Source organism: Odontesthes bonariensis, chromosome 22 (genome assembly GCF_027942865.1).
Source record: "Odontesthes bonariensis isolate fOdoBon6 chromosome 22, fOdoBon6.hap1, whole genome shotgun sequence".
NCBI classification, from domain to species: Eukaryota; Metazoa; Chordata; class Actinopteri; order Atheriniformes; family Atherinopsidae; genus Odontesthes; species Odontesthes bonariensis.
This window is the reverse complement of record NC_134527.1, coordinates 9,228,169-9,246,543: the sequence shown is the minus strand read 5'-3', so window position 1 is coordinate 9,246,543 and position 18,375 is coordinate 9,228,169. Positions and strand designations below refer to the sequence as shown.

Here is an 18,375-nt window from a genome sequence, read left to right as displayed (position 1 = left end):
AAATTATTTCCAATCGCAATAGGTCTTTAAATGGAAATACATGTTTGGTAAAACTGCTTGTTCAGTTTATTATAAAGTAGTCAATAAACAGAGCAACATTTATTTTGAGATTAAGCTCAAATAAAGCTGTTGATTTACCGTTGGATTTTTTTGAATGTCAAGGTGGGCTGTACTGTTTAGCCCACGCTCAAAGTCTCTGTTTTTAATTCACAGGGGAGTTTGGAGAGGTATGCAGTGGACCCCTGAGGCTGCCTGGGAAAAGAGAGATCCAGGTTGCCATTAAGACCTTGAAAGCAGGCTACACAGAGCAGCAGAGACGCGACTTTCTGTGGGAGGCATCAATCATGGGGCAGTTTAACCATCCAAACATCATCCGACTGGAAGGCGTGGTCACCAAGAGTGAGTTCTTAGCACTCTTTAAACACATTGCGTTTTTTCCCCCTCTAGACTTTTTAGACAGTGTAGACATTTGGAAATCTTGTTCGACTTCTCAGACTTTGCTGTGATTTATTAAGTCTGTACTTCTGTCTGGGATTTTCATCATCCATCAGAGTCAGATGCACTTTATCGTATTTTGTCAGCTCAGCAGGCTTAGTTGAGGTTTTCTTGGGAAATTGCCATTTCCTGGTTCACACTGCATAATGTAACAGTAAATTGAAATGTCCAATATGTTAATTGGTTGAAAATTAAGTTGATTATAGGACAGCATACAGTTCAGTACAAATATTCTATAATGAACTCCCTGAAACTTTTATTTTCACTTTGAATTTTATCAATATTGTGCTTACTGCTGGAAGAACTAAATGAATAACGAGTTGCTTCCAGTATGGAAAAGCACTGTAATTTACACTTTTTTTCCTTTTACCTGAAACATTGCTGTATATGTAATGCCTGCATTTATATTGGTCTGATTTACCAATTTGCCATGTCTATAGTACGTCACAATTCTTTATTTCACTCTAGAAAAGAAGGAAAAAAGTACTTCATATGTACTGTATGTATATGTATGTCAAATGTTTGCTTTTGTTTCTTAAGATGAAGTAACGTTAATTATGTTTGAATTGAAGTGTGTCTTTGTACTTTGCTCGGTAGGCAAGCCTGTCATGATCATCACTGAATACATGGAGAATGGATCGCTGGACACTTTTCTCAAGGTAGGACAGGACTGAGAAAGAATCCACCCATAAATAATGGTCATGAGCAATTTAGGAAGAATAAAGGGAACGTTTGTAAAGACTTTGGGAAGGACAAGTTTGAAAAGAGGAGGACAGTATGGTCATTACAAGAGGCAGGCAGTGGAGAAAGAAGAGAACAGTTAGAACCACAACTGAATCCATTAAATTGACTGAAAAGGAATGTTAAAGTCGTATTGTTGGCGTCATTAAAGTAAAAATGAGGTCAATGTTGTGGTAAAACACCAGGCTGAAGAGTGTGGGAAACAAACCGAGATGGAGAGAAGCTACTTACTCGTGTCAAATTCTGAGGATGATCATCACAGATGTGGAAGAACATTTACAAGAAGAAAAAGTATTATTTATAATAGCGATACATCACTGTGGTTAAAGTGGTTCAGTGTGCAATATGAATATGCCCACCAAAGCTGCCATTGCAGAGCACCTGTTAATCATTCCACAGATTCAAGCAGAAATTCACGAGAGATGAACATGTGATGGTATGAATGTTTGTGTAAAGTCTTAGCTGTTCTGCACAAAACAGAGATGGTGCTCAAAGTTGGCAGGCATCACAATGACGTATTTCTCATTTTTAAGGAGATTAAAGTCGATGAAATGTTTGCTCAAGCTACAACCTAGCACATGCTCATAATAGAGTGCAGTATTTTGTTATTTTATTTAAAATGATTCCAGTCTTCACAAGAATTTAAAGCACTTCAGTTGCCCTAAATCTTTCCTTAATTTCATAAAATATGGTGTTCAATTTTTTGTATAATCTTGCTAACAAACAAATGTCAATTATCACTTCCCATGGTCAATGCAAGAGTCGACAAAAACTAAATGCAACAACAAATGGTATACAGTCAAAGAGGCTGTAGAGTGTATGGTCAGAGCAAGAGAAAATTTTAAAATATACAGGCTATTTCAAAATCTATGCCATAAGTGCGACACAAATTTTAAAAAAAATATACAGGCTATTTCAAAATCTATGCCATAAGTGCGACACAGATCACCAAAAAAATGGGAAAGTCATCAGAGCACTTTAGACTTGAATAATGTCTGACTTGTACAGACCAGACTTTAATTTAAGGGGAGAAGGTGAACTGTAATTAAGAGGCTGGCTGGTAAATCTGATTGGAATGATCCCCCTCCTTATTCTATCACTGATTGCAACAGCAAAATGCTCAGGTGGTGCACAGGGCCTAATTCTGCATGGAAAAAAGCGTGCATTTGTGAAGCAGATGGCTAATGGAGCGATGACTCTGATGGTGGTGCTCTGAGGTGTAGATGTGCTTGAAAGGTAGAACAGATTGCAGCCCTGAGCTGAAAGTGATACTTTCACTCACATTAAATGGGAAACGAGGATGCTGTGAGACCGTTTACAGAGACAGAGCTGTGGTCAGTGAAAATTGCTGACATGACTGTACTGTGTGTCATGGACAATAAACCTGGATGGCAAAGGGGAAGCAGAGGAGATTGTGAACCAGCAGGCAGAGAAGCACAGGAAACCCTGTGAAGTAATTACATGGATGGCTGGTGTACTGAGGCTGGTATAAATGACATAGCCATGAGAAAAGCAGGGGCTGTACTGGGTCCTGATTATCTGTCCCTGCTTTGGACAATGCGCTGTAACCCTCATAACTCACATCTTTGGCTTAACATCTCATTTCACGTGTAAGTGGGATGTTCTGCTGTGGATGAATGGAAAAAGTAGTTTTAGCTGTGAGGGAAACCAAGGTTGAAACCATTAGGGGAAGAGGGGTGTTCTGCTGTAGTTCCATGGGGGCTGTGGAAACATGTAGTGTGGATAAGAGGAAGGTTGGAGAGTTTACATTTGGATTGGAAGGAACTGAAGCTTAAACTAACAATGAGAACTGTCATTGGGAGAAAACTAACGCTCCTCTCAAACGTGCACTGCTTTCCGATAATCTGACAGCAACTCAACTTATGAGCGTCACGTCTGAATGAGCATCCTGCTCCTTTTCTGAAACAATCGGTAGTTTTCTTAGTTCTCACCTAATATGAGACATGATCTGCTTTTCGAAGGAATAAAGGACAGCACTATCCAAACTTTCCTTCGTCATGGTTTTCCCTTTGCAGTTAGCTGCTGTATCTAAGTGTTTTTCTCATAGCGCCTGAGACAAATGAATGAGAAAAAACTATGCCAAATGTCCATTGCAGCTTCTGCTAACAGTCTGACAGACTGAAGATTAACATATATTGTAAGCAGTGGTGAGGAGTCGATGCACCCAGGTGAAGTGACAGATGGTTTTTTTTCTGTTTAAATTTCACACCATCTACCCTTGTTGGCATAAACTGCAATAAAGTCCTCGTGAGTAAGAAGCCATGAGCAATCCTAACATATCACACCAGCTGTTGTAAAAGCTTAAACATGTTGGAAAAAGTGATATTTTCAGCTGCTGTTATTCACAGTCTTTATATCTAATGTGATGTCATCACATTAGATACATCTTTAGGTACACCTTTAGGCTGATATGATTAGTTATGGCAATATGACATACTGTTTTGAGAAAACTGTGACTCCAGAAGGAGTTGCAGAGTTTTAGGCCATGCTAAAGTCTCCCTTCACACACACAGTTGCGACAGTGGAGTCGGTGTCCCAAGGTGGAGAAAGATCACAGTTTTCCAAGCTTAACTGTTTCTGGTGTGAACTGTTATGGTAACACAGCGTGATGTTTTTTAAGAAAATCTCTAGGAGGACTTTGGCGTTAAACCCTACTTGATGCACTGTCATGATGGCATTCGGTCATTCAGACATCTTAAGTCTTGCTTCAGGGAAACTCAAGGCGGTAAAGAAAAAGCTGCCACTCTAAGAATCTCTCTCCGTTATCATTATTTGTGAAGCTGGTTCCTGTTGCATTCAGAAAGCAGCTTTGGGAGGTGTTTAAACACTATAAAAATAATGATAGACATAAATCCTATCACACTGATGACATTGGTAAATTCTACCATTTACCCTGATTGTGTGTCAGACAATTGTGAGATTATTACGTTAGCACATGCCAACTACAATTCAGCTTATTTGATGTCTGTTTAAAATCAAATCATCAGTTTTATCATGTTATTGTTAATGACAGAATGCAAACTCATACCATTAAATTTGTAGTATTTTGAAAGGGAATGGTTAAGTCAGACTCGGAAATGGAGAATGAGAATGGTGACTCACTACAAGGAAATGTGAATGTCAGACATTTCATAAAACACACGCTGTGATATAGGGCAGAATGGCAACCCTGAACTCTGATCAGGATTAGAGGGATCCTTAATCTTGGTTTAGGTCTGCCCATTGAGAGCCACAATGTAGTCATTTTCTGTTTCTAACACCTATTTCACAATTTACCATGAGAAAAGGCTGAGACATATTGGAAGAATGACCTGAGTCGCATCACTTATACCAAACATGGTAAACATGGTGAGGATTAAGCTGATGACCATCATTATTGACACTATAGAAAAAGAAATGGTGATCATTTGAGAAAGATTTAGTTGAAGTGTATAACTGCAACAATAGAGGTAACTGAAAGCCAAATTAGCTTTTTTACCCTCAAAATGCTCTTAACAAACTTTTAGTTGAAGCTGAACATAAAGTGTTGATGATAATATTGACTTTGCTACCCTGCAGGTTAATTAGCTTTGTGGTGAAGTGTTACGGAAACAGTTACTCGACTTGTTCTCAAGGACCATTGTTGTGCCTTTGTTTTCTCTCTGATTTTTCTCCCTCTGTTAATGACCCAGTCCTGCAGCAGCTTAGAACCTACAGAACAAACTTCATTCAAACTAACTTGTTTCTCTTCTTTTGTTATTGGCAATATTTTTTTACTGAGAAGGTCTTCCCTAGATTTCAGCATAAAGCAGTGAAGAAGCTCTGTACTCACTCTTCTACTTAGATCTAAGTGCATATGGTGCATTCTGAATTTTTTTTGGCATATATTAGATTACAGTTCTGGCTGTTGCTTGATGCTCTTCCTGTTTTCATTGTTGCTTCCTGTTTTCATTGTTATGATCTCAAGTGAGGTCATATGCAGTCATTTGTTTAACTATAGTAATGAGTACTGAATGTCACTAAGCATGTATGTTCCTGTTTTTGTTCCTTCTTTTGAGCAGAAAAACGATGGTCAGTTTACGGTAATCCAGCTGGTCGGTATGCTTCGTGGCATCGCATCAGGCATGAGGTATGCACAGTCCTGACACACACACATAGTGTTTTTGAGCTTATCATGCACAGTGCTTACTTTACCATTGTGTTAATCAATGACAGATACCTGTCTGACATGGGCTACGTCCACCGTGACCTGGCAGCTCGTAATATCTTGGTCAACAGTAACCTTGTGTGCAAAGTGTCTGATTTCGGTCTGTCCCGAGTCCTGGAAGATGACCCAGAGGCCGCATACACCACACGGGTAAGGCTGAATGCTCTTTAGTGTGAATATAATACTGTTGAAAATCAAGTCGAATGTTGTTCCCATTGAGTAAGTCAAAGAAACTTGCATTACAGTTTAAAATCGCTATTTAAGTTTGAAGAATTGTCGAGAATCGAAAAAAACATTGGATTAAGAACAAGTAAACATAGATGTAGAAAAACCAGAAGATAATTATTATCTGCTGATCAGCATGTTTATTCATGAACTACTTGTAACAGTGCTGATGTGTGTAAAAAGATGGAACACCGTCATCTTTAAAGACATTTTCACTTAATCCAGTGTTTATTTTCAGTGTGTGACTATGGTATAACAAACTTTGCATTAAGTGGGAAACTCACGCAACATTGCCAAAATACACACGCTTGTGTGTATTCACACACTCAGACAGACAACGGCACCAGGCTTTAAATTGAGCTGTGTATCCTTGGCTGACAGGCTGCTTCCTGCAAGAGGAGGACCAATTAGTACTCGGCTCAGTCTCCACAAACACTCAATTAGCACAGAGTCTCGCTGCCTTCGCACCAAAATATCCTGTCAGTCACCTCTTGGTGCCAGGCTGTATCTCTTCTTGTTGTTTCTCTCCTTCGTCATCGAGCTCTTCCTCCCTGACAAGCGAGAATAACGTTATTCACATCCTTCAAAAAATCAGACACTGAGACATCCTGCTGCTGTATTCATCAATACTGCATCAGGCTAATTTCACTACTCATCAGCTGAAAACACATTTTCCTGTGGAACTCAGCGGCCTTCCTGTGAAGTTTTTATTCTATCTGTGCAAGGAAAGCATGATAATGAAGATGAGGAAAATAAGCAGAGCAATCTTAGGACCCCAACAGTTTAGACGGGGAATATGTACAAGAAAGTGGAACTTGAAATCGCAAATGTTTTCCTAAATCGGTATTCACTAGCGGAAGAAGTGTCTTAATTAACCTTTTTTTACTTGGTTTCAATCTCTCACAAACCATTGATTTTTTTTTTAATAACTGCAGCTGTATTTATGCACTGGTTATTTGTACCAGTGTGGCACTGAACTGCTTTTATGTGGGCTTGTCAGAATAATTAAAAAAATCTCAGAATGAAAGATGAAAAAAATTAGATTACATTTTCTGAGCTTTGTTACTTTGAAGCAGGCGCCATGTAGCATTTGCTGATCAGCTCTATGGCCGCTTCTTTGGTTGGTGGTGAAACCTCTGTCTGCATTGGCTGACTTGGCCTCTGATCAAGAACCAGCCAGTTTTCACATTTGCCGACACAGCTGAAAATCAAATAAGGGCGACAACACAAGACGTTAGGGTACAGCATTCGAACATAAGATGCTCCTCTGTTGCTGAGCATAGGAGAGCAGTTATTGTTCAGCTCCTGTTTTTCCTAACGGCAAGTTTTGGTCTGCATTGGAAAAAAACATCACGTTGAAAAGCTGACTTTGTGTTTCTTATTATTGAGCCAAGCTCCTCGCCTCCTTTGCAGATATTATTTATTGTCCATTAAGCAAAAGTTGGCCAGTAAAGCAAAGGAATAGCTGACCTGGTTGTACTAGCCCTTAGCTTAGTTAGTAGCCCTGGAGATCAGCATGCCCGTCCTCTAATTACATGCACATACCGCTTCCTCTTGAGTTGGTGCCGCCTGCGGTTTGTTACGCCAATCCCCTTAGTGGGCTTTGTGTTCCGAGTTTAATAGTCTACTGAGCTCGGCTCTCTGCGTCTCTGGCGACGCGTCCAAGTTCCTGGCAATGTATGTTTCCGGAGAGACTGTTGCCACTTTTAGCCAGAACAAAGATTTGACTATTACAAGTTGGATTACCATCAAAATTTGCTCATTTAAATGGTAAAATTGTCGTAAATTACTGCTTTACATTCACAGTGGTTTTTGTATTTCCAGTAAAAATTCCAATAAAAATTCTGCATTTTTGTCACAGGGTGGGAAGATTCCTATTCGCTGGACAGCTCCTGAGGCGATTGCATACAGGAAGTTCACTTCAGCTAGCGATGCGTGGAGTTACGGGATTGTCATGTGGGAGGTGATGTCATACGGAGAGAGGCCCTACTGGGAGATGTCCAATCAAGATGTAAGTTTCATGACCAAATTCCTAATAGCTATTTGTTTTGTGCCCTTTTTCTAGTTTTTTTGCCTCTCATAATATAATCAGTAGAATAATATAGCTCTATCTATGTAGCAGTTTATCCAGACACCATCATACACCCAATATACTTGCATCCCATCCACTCACACGGGCAACATTTATGCCCTTAGCCCTTAAGTGACCTCTTCCTGCTTCAGACTCCTCCCTGCTTTTGGTTATTAGTCTTTGCGTCTCAAATACTGGAGAGGAGTTGGAGAGGATGAGAGGAAATGAGAGGAGAGGAGAAGGCGTTTGATGTTTAATTGAAAGTGTTATGCTGGATTTTCTCTGATCTGCACAAGAAAGTGCAGGCTCTCACATTCTTTCTCTAAGCTGTCTCCTTCTGTTTCCCATTCTCTCCTTCTCAGTTCTCTCTCTTGTCCTCACTCGTCTCTCTCAAACACAGTCTCTGTCTCTACTCTTTCTTGCCTCTCATCCATGCTCTCGGTCTTTCTTTCTAGTTGGTCTCTGATCTTTCCACCCTGCCAGTGTGCTAAGTGTAGTTCTTCCCCCTCTCAGCACGCAGTTATCTGATGTTGTGCTTTTCTCTTATGCTTTAGTTGGAGTTGGTGTATGCACTGTATGTGTGGTATGTATGTTTAGTGCATGCATGTGTGCACTTTCATGCGTGCATGTGTATTGGAGTGCTGTCAGACTCTGGTTTTGTGTGAATTTTGAGTGAATTTAACACGGATAAAGTCTGTCATGAACTCCACAAATCAATTCCCCGCAGTGGTTTGCATTGGCAGAACTAGGCTGAAAACTCCAGCCTGCTTTCCACTGCAGGGTCTAACGAAAAGAGCTAGGGTTTATTCATTATTCATCCAACTCGGTCCAAAAAGAAAAACATTTTTGAGATTTTCTGCTGCATCTTCCTACTTGCGAAAATGATTAACAGAGCTATGCGGCATTTGGAATACACAAACAAACAAACTAATGCTTTAATGTTGTCTGACTCTCAAACTGGGTTGGTTGTTGCTTGCTAACTTTTTGAGAGTATGAGTTTGAGGTCAGATACAGAGCAGGTGCATCCCTTCAGCAAGAATCAGGATTCAAGATATTGCCCTGGAACATTGCCATGCTGAAGTGAGTCAGTACTACTGGAGAAAAACATGTATATACTAATTCATTTAGAGAAGTAGAGTTACATTCAGTAGCTGCATTTGATAAGATTATATCACCTTTTTAGGGCAAAAAAATTAAGCTTTGGATGGTTTTGAACTCAAACATGGAACGTTTGAACGAATTCACGATGTGCGAGACAGGAGATTTTTGTGAGAAATTTAGTGTTTTCGTTTTACATACCTGCTTTATCCAGTTTAGGGTCACAGGAACTGGACTCTGTCCTCCCTGTCACTGGGTGAGACGCAGTGTTTTTAGACTAAGTCTAAAGTACCTTCTTTATACTGTCAGAATGGACTGGACATTAGTTTCACACTTTTTACCCCCAGTCTTTTCTGTGTCTTTTATTCTAAATGAAGGAACTCTGTTTGGATTGTCCTAAGTTATTGTACCATTCCATGACTTGGGGCGGAAAAAAATAACCCCTTTCTGTCTTCCTCCATCTCTTTTATCCATCTGCAGGTAATAAAAGCAGTAGAGGAGAGCTATAGGTTGCCAGGTCCCATGGACTGCCCTGAGGCCCTGTACCACCTAATGATGGACTGCTGGCAGCGAGAACGCAGCAGCCGCCCCAAGTTTGATGAGATTGTTTGTCTACTTGACAAACTTATTCGCAACCCCAGCTCATTAAAAAAGCTGGTCAACTCCTCACACAGGTACTACAGGAAGTCAATCTGCACATTTAGACTATTTTTATGTTGGTTATGCAGTATGTGGCAACAATTATTATACTGTAAAAAGAAAATAGACAAATAAAAAAGCTTTTCATTTGAGAAAGAGTCAAGACCCCATAATTAAAGTAATCTGAGAAAGATTATCAGTATATTCATTTTGGCATCATGCAGAAGGCAGTAAGACGGGGAGAAATGTAAATGTTTGAAGACTGAAAAACATTCGTGCAATGTGACACCTGAGACCAGCTAATCACTTAATGGAACAAAACTAGTCATTAGGGGAGGTGAATGCATCACAGTCAACTCATTAGTCAGGAAACACTTAGCAATGATCTTTTTTTTAAGAGGAAAGTATGAAGGTATGACACTTCAAGTAAAATTCTACATAATGTCATATTGTTTTTATTTTTCTCAAAAAGAGGTAATGCATGCCTTATGTGAAACAGTAACATGCACTGTGTTTGCATTCCTCTTTTTGTTTTAAAGTAAAGTGAAACAACACTAAAGCATTCCAAGCTTATAGACTTGTCATGCAAATGAAGTGTTAAACAATCTATACTGAAGTGGATAATTAAATCAGCACATTGTCTCTGGCAGCTTAAAGGCGTCAAAGAAGTGCAAAGAAATTATTAAAAGTGGTTCTGTGGGGTGTTCTTTGATTTTCATATATTTGAGTGTCCAATTAGTTTTTCTCTACTTATGTGTGTGCATTGCATCAGTCTATAATGGCATGAAGTGGCTTTAAGTGCTGTGGAGTAGCCATTTATTCAGACACCTCATAACCCTATTTTCTTTGCTAAGGCAATGAAATGATGTTGAACCTTGAGTGGAGCTCTCATTTCATCTTTCACAAACACAAAAAAGGAGCATACTTAATAAATCAGTGCCATATCTAATAGCCCTGCAATGACATACGGCAGTTGTCACGATTAAAGGAACACCAACAAGGCCTGTCCTTTTTCCACCCCACTCTCCCGTTCCTGCTGTAACATGGAAAACGTTGTTAGCTACCGTGAATATTTCATTTGATAGCATGGGGAGCTCTATTTGTCAGCAGGAGGAGTGAGCTGCATGACAAAGAGTTTTGGGCGGGAATCATTTGCAGTCTTGTGTGATGGTGCATAACTAGAATCACCAGTGAAGTCTCACAGGTAGCTCTCTGGACTGTTGAGTTCAGCTGTGGGCTTTAAAATATATGCGTGAATCTGGCATTTATCTTTCCACAATAATGATTGTTAAATCTAGTTTGACAGCATCCTATCAGTCAGGGATGGCGTTTAAAGGGTTCTTGCACAGTCGCAATCTTTCTCTCACTGTTGTCTCCATCTGCGTGCCAGGGTTTCCAACCTGTTGGTGGAACATGCCAGTGTGGAGGGAGACTGCAGTACTAGAAGCCAGACTGTAGGAGAGTGGCTAGACTCCATCAAGATGGGACGATACACTGAACTCTTCATGGAGGGAGGTTACTCCTCACTGGAAACAGTGGCTCAGATGACATCAGAGTAAGGCCCCCTGCACACATACAAACATACATAGGTTTGGACATACTCCCTCTGTTTTTTTTTTTATTTTTCTTTTTACTTTTCTTTTGCCAGTGCAATCCAAATGACCAATTTGTCTCAGCAAAAGGAGTTTTTTTACTAAAATGGATATTAGGATATTTTACAAGATTACAAGCTTGTCAGATATCCTGCAAAACTGAGCTTTTGAACAGATGGATTCAGCGACAGAAAATCAGCATGACATGCATGAATAATTCAGCAATCCATAAACTTCCAAAACAGCTTTTTAATTGCTGAAGTCAAGACATTGTATATTGATCTTCTCACTTGAGACAACCCCGCTCTCAAGGTGAACAAGAACTGCCCCGGACATCTGGCTTTTGTAAAACACTGGAAATACACTTTTTAGGGTTTCATATTGATTTTATGATCGTTCATTTCTTGTTAACAGATTGTTTAAAAATAGTGGCATGCTGTGTGTGTGTGTGTGTGTGTGTGTTGTTTTTCAGGGATTTGCGAAGAGTAGGAGTGAACTTGGCTGGTCATCAGAAAAAAATTATCACTAGTATTCAGGAGATGAGAGTCCATATGAACAACACCAACTCTGCAGTAAACATCTGATGCATATGTACAGGCATGCACACGCATCCATACGTCCATACCTGCACATACTTAAATATGTTTTTTGGACCTAGTACGCAATCAAAGAACTGTTGGACCTAGAGCGGCTTAGCACTTTCTGCGGACAAAGAAACCCCATGTTCCGTGGATCTACACTGGAGGATCCACAGTTTGATGGTTTTTGCATGTGGAGACACAACAGATATTTGACATTGCAGCGCTGAAACCAAACTGAACTGGACTGAGTGGTGCTACGTGGAGGAATAAAGATGGCGACCTATACTGAACATAAGGGATGTTTTTGATTCTAATGATCCCAGTTGTGTGAATTTTTGGGATTCTTAAATTATTTGCACTCTTTGGATTCTCAAACATGAAAGAAAGACCATAGATCTGGTCCATCACTTTTTGGCTGCATCTCAACAGGAGTTTGACACAACGGGCTCAAACAGAACTTTTATAACCTGTCTCAGGTGAGCTGAGCCCAACCGAACAGGCGTATTCTTTTGCAGTTGTTCCTGGAAGTACATTTCCATCAGGAGTTGTTGACTTGAACAACATTCTCAGGCAGGGCTAACTTAATGGACCAAGAACAAAATCGTCACAAGCGTCAATCTTGGCTTTTTGATGTTAATGTGCTTTGCTTTTTGTTTAGCTGTCTCTTGCAGGTAACCGTGCCACATATACTGCAGCTACATTCCTACTCACTTACAGAAGGTCTAGATTTACATTTGCAGTCACATACTTAATTGTCTTGAAAAGCAAACTAAAACAGTCAGACATAATGTAATGTTTAAGGCATTTTGTGGCAAAAAAAAGACAACTGGAAGCAAATTTGAACAAGAACGAATGAAGCCATTGATTCTAAAACATTCAGCAGGCTGCTCCGAAAGCCTGTAAGAATCTTAAGGTTTTGAGGGTTTCCTAGAGAGTTCACACAGTGATCAACCACAAAATTACATGCATTTCAATCTACAACTGCTTTATAAACTGGATACTTCTTATAGGTTTAATATAAAGGGACGTCAGCTGCAGGGAACCTGTGTGCAGGTTCCAGCAACAACACCACACACTAGCATAGCTTGACTTCAGAGTTTTTTCAGATTAAGATTAAACTCAACTTTGTCTCAGACTCTAACACAGCAAACCTGGATTTTTACACCAGACCTTCAAACTCACCAGACGTCTTGCTTCGGTTCGGATTAAGCTGAATCACTCAATCCAAGATTGAAAATTCAGTTGTGGGAAATTCATGGAAAGTTCAGTGAACCCTGATGGGACCTTTGTTTATTTGATAATGGAACTGCCTCTAAAAATGTGGGTGTTTGTTCGATGAGAATATAGTGGAATCATTTACGGTTTACTGTTTTTACATTTACTTTCATTCTAATGGAACCTCTCCAAGGATTCCAAAGCAGCCTTCACCAATCAAGAGTTCACTCTGATCTTCAGCAAGCCTTCACTGAGAACCAACAACCTTCAGGTACCACAGAAAACCCTCAGCAGTCTGTTCAGTTCACCATACTGCAGAGTATATCTCACTCATTTCTGCCACGCCACACTAAACCTCACTCTAACAGGACTGCGTGAAATATGGAGGCAATATTTATTAACTTGATAATCATTTTTTATTTATACCTGTTTAAAAGATAGCAAAAAGTTTTGTGGACTGTTGTTTCATTACTCTCTTGGACTACTGAGCAGCTCTGCCTATATGTCTTTCATGTATATAATGTATTATATATTTAAAGCAGGGAGCATTGTTCTTCTGTCTACCATCATGTGGACAAGTTGGTATTTATCCTGCAACTCAGAGTAGTACACATAAACCAATTGTGACAAATTTTTTAAGTCTGCAATTCTGCTACTTAAAACCTAGACCTCTTGGTGAGGGCAACTAGCACATTTGTCCCCATACAAGGGTAATCAAAAGGATATGGAGATTATCATCTTATGTTGTTGATGTTTGTTTGATTTAAAGTTCTGGTGCAAGACTGAGAAACATTTTCATTGGTCCTAAATGATAGAGCTGGATACGCTCTTCCTCGACAAGTATGTAAGTAATAAGCACAGGAACTGTTGTATGGTTGAAAGGTAAACAATGATGTCAGTGATCAAACCTGTGTTTAAATTCTCCTTGGTATAGAGGAATAATTGCTACTCTGTGCTTTATTGCTAAAAACTTGAACCATTTCCTTGTGGTGTCCACCTTAGCAAAATCCGAGTTCCCACATTATATCTATCTTTGCAGATGACAAGCTTATATTTTTCTCTGTCAGTATACATTAGTGCCAGGGCATAAAGGTGCAAACACAATGAGATTGTAAAGGTAGTTTATATATATTTTTTTGTTTTCTTTCTTTAAGAGGTGGTATCAGTTGACCATGTGAAAAGCACACAAGAAGAATGTAAGGTTATAAAGGGGTATTTCACCTTTTCTAAGAGCTTGTTTGGCTTTTAAACACTCAAACCATTGCTCGTACGTCAAGATGAGGGAAGTATCGTGGGAGTGACTTGGTGTACTGCTGTAGTTTAAGCTGTTTCGCCTACTGTCAAGATCATGCTTAGATGATTGATTGTAAGAGCAGTGGATCACACTTGAAATTCTACAAGGGTTTGTGTTTCTATGACTTAAAATATTCTACTTGAGTTAAAGTTTGATTACAAGATGAAGGTCTGCATAGTCTCTGTAGTCTACATTTATCACTTTGGCTTCAGCTTTTTTATGAATAGGATATATTTAAGTTTTTTTTATATAAATTTGGGGGAAAGTAGACTTGCAGACATTCAGAAAAATGTCTTGTACCCTTTATTCAAAAGGTATTCTGTCTTTGTTTAAAAAAAAAAAAAAAAAGTTGTGATTTTTTTATCATGAAAAATGCAACATTTTGGCAGTAAGCCGTTACATGTAGACTATTGTGGCTATGCAGGTATTTTATTTATTTTTTATTTTGTGGGGGAAATGCATTAACTCACTAGTGCACAATATGAGATATGTACAGGAAAATAAATTGTATCAGGTGCTTATTATTTATCAACCAGCAAGTTTTTAGTTAATGTATCTTAAGGCACATTAATGCTATGAGCTATTTGATAAAGTTTCACAGTCTCTAGGTTCTGATCAATTTCAAGTTTAATTTTAAGGTTAATTTTCAACTTAAAACCAATGCGTGGAGCATGAACAATTAGTGAATAATTTACCCTTACAAGTGCCTCGCAACTTCTGAGCACCAATGTTTCCTCTCCTGTCAAAATGCTATGCTCCAATTGTACCCCAGCTTTCTAGAACATTTACTCTGCCAACAAAGTCTACAGGCAATAAGAAGAATGTCAGACAATGTGTTTGTTGGAACTAATTTAATTTGCACTTTATGAGGAATTTGTGGCCCTTTTCTTTGAGTAAAATTTATATAGATCGTGTACTTTTGTGTTGAAGTTTTTTCAATTATTTACAGTATAATTACTATGATTCCCGACACTCATAATTTTGTCTTGTCAAAAAACTTTGGTAATATTTAAAAACAAATCAAAGCAATGGAAGCATTAATGTAAAGCACCATTTTTTTTGTGTATGGCACATCACACCTTCAAGATGTAAAGACAGGGTTTTACAGACTTAAGATGGATTGTCTTTGGATGATTTTTTTTTTCTTTTCTTTACCAGAGATCAATACCACAAACCCTTGATGTCTACAAACTTCTTCCAGATATTTTGTCCAAGATTGTCTTTGGTAGTTTTGAATTTTCACTAAGTGCAAAAGTGTGGAAAAAGACATCGATTTGTCGGCATTGCAACCAATGATAAACAGTTCAGCTGACAGGTGTTGCTGTGCAGATAGTCTTAATTAGTGATTTAGTTTAATTTGCATTTTTTAATAGCATGATTTTATGTTTGCAACTGTCAAATGACTGGAAGAATGGAAGCACAGCAACCCAGCATCTGCTGAACGTTCGTTAATTTGTTGATACTCTACAGTGACTCTCAGTTGAAACTCTGTCAGCCATGTAATAATTTTGCAGGAGTCATAATTTGTGGTGTCCGAAAACAGATCTAGTCTGAATCAAAAACTTTAATTTTTGAAGAAGTAATCTAATAAATAAACATCACAAATAAAATCCCTTAAAAAGCTTGCATTCATACAAATGAGGGTTCAGTGGAAATGGTTCCATATTAAAAGCTCTGAATAAACCACGAGTTACCAGATATGACTGAATTGTACCAGATTTGCAAAAGCAATACCTGATTCCTGATACAAGCAAAAGTATTATTTACATACAAAAATGCATGAGGATATAACAACAATACAAAGTTGCACTATAATTGAATGGTTTTTAAGATACTTCAGCATCCTAAAACAGGTTTGGTTGTCTTTGAAAACCGAATAAATAAAGAAGTGGGTGGGGTTGCATCAGGGGACAGGGTTATGCTTGTAATACCAATGTTTTCTTATTGCCGTTCTTTTATTTATTTTTATTTTATTTTATTTATGATTACTGTGTTTGACTATCTGTTTCCAATGCCCAGATAAATTTAATTTCTTCAAGCTGAACCATCGGATCAGACAAGAAGCTAACAAATTCCAATTTCAGCGTTTTGGAATAAAGCTGAAGTGGTTTCAACTATTCAGTGGGCATTTTAATCATATCACCTGCCTGTGAGATTTACAGGTGTTGCTGTAATTTGTGCCATATGACCAACCATATTACAGTATGAGGGAATAACAACTGCTTTGTGTTTTACGAAGAGTAAGCAGACAGTTTCATGTTTTTTTTTAATAAAACAAAGTTTTGTTAGAAGTGAACTTTCAACTGTTTTCCAAGTTACAATTTTCCCACCCACTTCTCATTCATAGTTGACTTCTCAGGAAGTGGGAACTGGGTACATAAATTGGGTGGTCATGCATCTAGGGAAAATGTGAAGTTTTCACTCCAAGTGTACAAAAAAAAACAGGTGAGCAGTTATGTTTTTGCAGATCATTAACAGCAATTATGTTATCAGTAACTCACAAATAAGGTTATAAACAATTGAATAAATGTTTTGTGATTCATCAAAAGCACAGTGAAAATACTTAGCTATTGATGTGCTATTGGTTTGTCTTTGAGACCGTCGTGTATAATGTTGTGTTGATGTTTTTGTAGTGTCTTATCAAATTATATATTTTTGTAATAAAATTTGGAAAATAAATCAACTCTTGACTGAAGTACATCTACATCTCATAACTACAGTGTTAGTGGATGGGTGTATCATTAGAAAAATTGTTAGTCCAAATCTCATTGTTTTGCCTAACAAGAATCACAAGTTACAGTATCTTTTTTTTTTTTTTTTGTTAACAGTGTCGGCAAAACAGATGCACTACTCTTTATAATTTCATATTGACTGCACTAATGGCAGCACTCAAATAATGGCCATGTTGGAAAACCTGTCTACAAATTTAGTGAAAACAGCAACTTTATCTCAACCACCATAGAGTATTTAATTTTAATAATGTACAGACGAGCTTAGTCTCAAGACTCTAATTCATCCTCGAGAGTCTAGTGTGTCACTTCATTTACAAAGATGAGAATAGAGGGATTGTATTGAGAGGAATAGTGGAATTAAGGTTCCAGAACCCCAGCCTGGAAGAGACACTTGCAAAGCATGGAATTAAAGCTTAAACTTGAATTATGTGTCTATGTAAATGTAAGTGACCCACACTGTTGTGTTTATATTTATGGTCGGCTGTGTCAGCACTGCTCTGGAAATAGACCATTAGAATAATTTGCCAGTGGGGCTTTCTAAGCGTGTTTCTAAGTTTTGTTTTGTTTTGTTTGATGTAGTTCTAACATTCTCCTGAAAACAGAAGTTACTGGGTGTAATAGTTCTGTAATTGGATGGGTATGAGATCACCAATGTCACTTTGATTGAAATTATTGCGATGCTGAAAAGAGGGATGACAGTGTGTTATACATGTCAAACAAAAAATTGCTGTCAATACAAGCAGAATAAAGATATTACTCTAGCCTATTACATTTTTATTTCCCAGAAGCATTGTTTTAGAGAAAGCAATCTGGCGTGCAAACATCTGAGTAAACAAGGAAGCACCTTTCAGGTCCTACTGCAGTCTGCTTATCACTCTGTAGAGGAAGTTGAAGATGTCACCACCTACATCAGCAAGCTCACTCCTATTTGGGGAGAGCACGCAGCACTGCGAGGATCATGCTGTGTGATTTCTCCAGTGAGCTGAAAAGATTTAGCCCACCTGTCCAGAAACAGGTGGATGCCTCCACATCTTCCTAGATTATTGACTACCTGACAAACAGACAAGTTTGTTAGAATGAAAGGATGTATGTTTAAGATGATGGTCATAGGAGCACCACTGAGAACTGTTTTGTCATCATTTTTCCACAACTTGCATGGGTTGTTTGTCCCCCTATCTCCCTTTTTGGCATGCAAGTTGTTGAAGCTGTGGAAAAATGATGACAAAACAGTTCCCCCAAATAAGAGGCAAAACAGGAATTCTTTTTCTGTCATGTACCTCCACAATGCCACGGTACTTGTGAAAATTCTAAAAAGCTTGAGCTATGTGTCATTGTCCAATCAGCATAAGGCTGTCAGGTTTGCATGGTGCGAGGCGTAAAAGGACACGGATGCGGACTTCAAAAAGCAAACTTGATTTATTATTCCAAAAAAACAAGGTTAACACAAAGCGCGGCTGAGCCGGATGACAATAACTAAACTGTGAG

At 38.6% G+C, this 18,375-nt stretch overlaps 1 protein-coding gene across 1 annotated transcript in view; it reads left to right on the top strand.

Moving 5' to 3' along the window:
* epha5 (EPH receptor A5) overlaps window positions 1–16,853 on the top strand; it is a 61,720-nt gene extending 44,867 nt beyond the window's left edge. Inside the window, exons 12-19 of the mRNA XM_075455101.1 lie at window positions 214–399; window positions 1,093–1,154; window positions 5,298–5,365; window positions 5,452–5,593; window positions 7,530–7,679; window positions 9,318–9,511; window positions 10,867–11,031; window positions 11,541–16,853. Coding sequence (XP_075311216.1) covers window positions 214–399; window positions 1,093–1,154; window positions 5,298–5,365; window positions 5,452–5,593; window positions 7,530–7,679; window positions 9,318–9,511; window positions 10,867–11,031; window positions 11,541–11,652 — 1,079 coding nt within the window. The 3' untranslated portion in view covers window positions 11,653–16,853. The remainder of the gene's footprint in view (window positions 1–213; window positions 400–1,092; window positions 1,155–5,297; window positions 5,366–5,451; window positions 5,594–7,529; window positions 7,680–9,317; window positions 9,512–10,866; window positions 11,032–11,540) is intronic.
* Window positions 16,854–18,375: the final 1,522 nt, after the last annotated feature.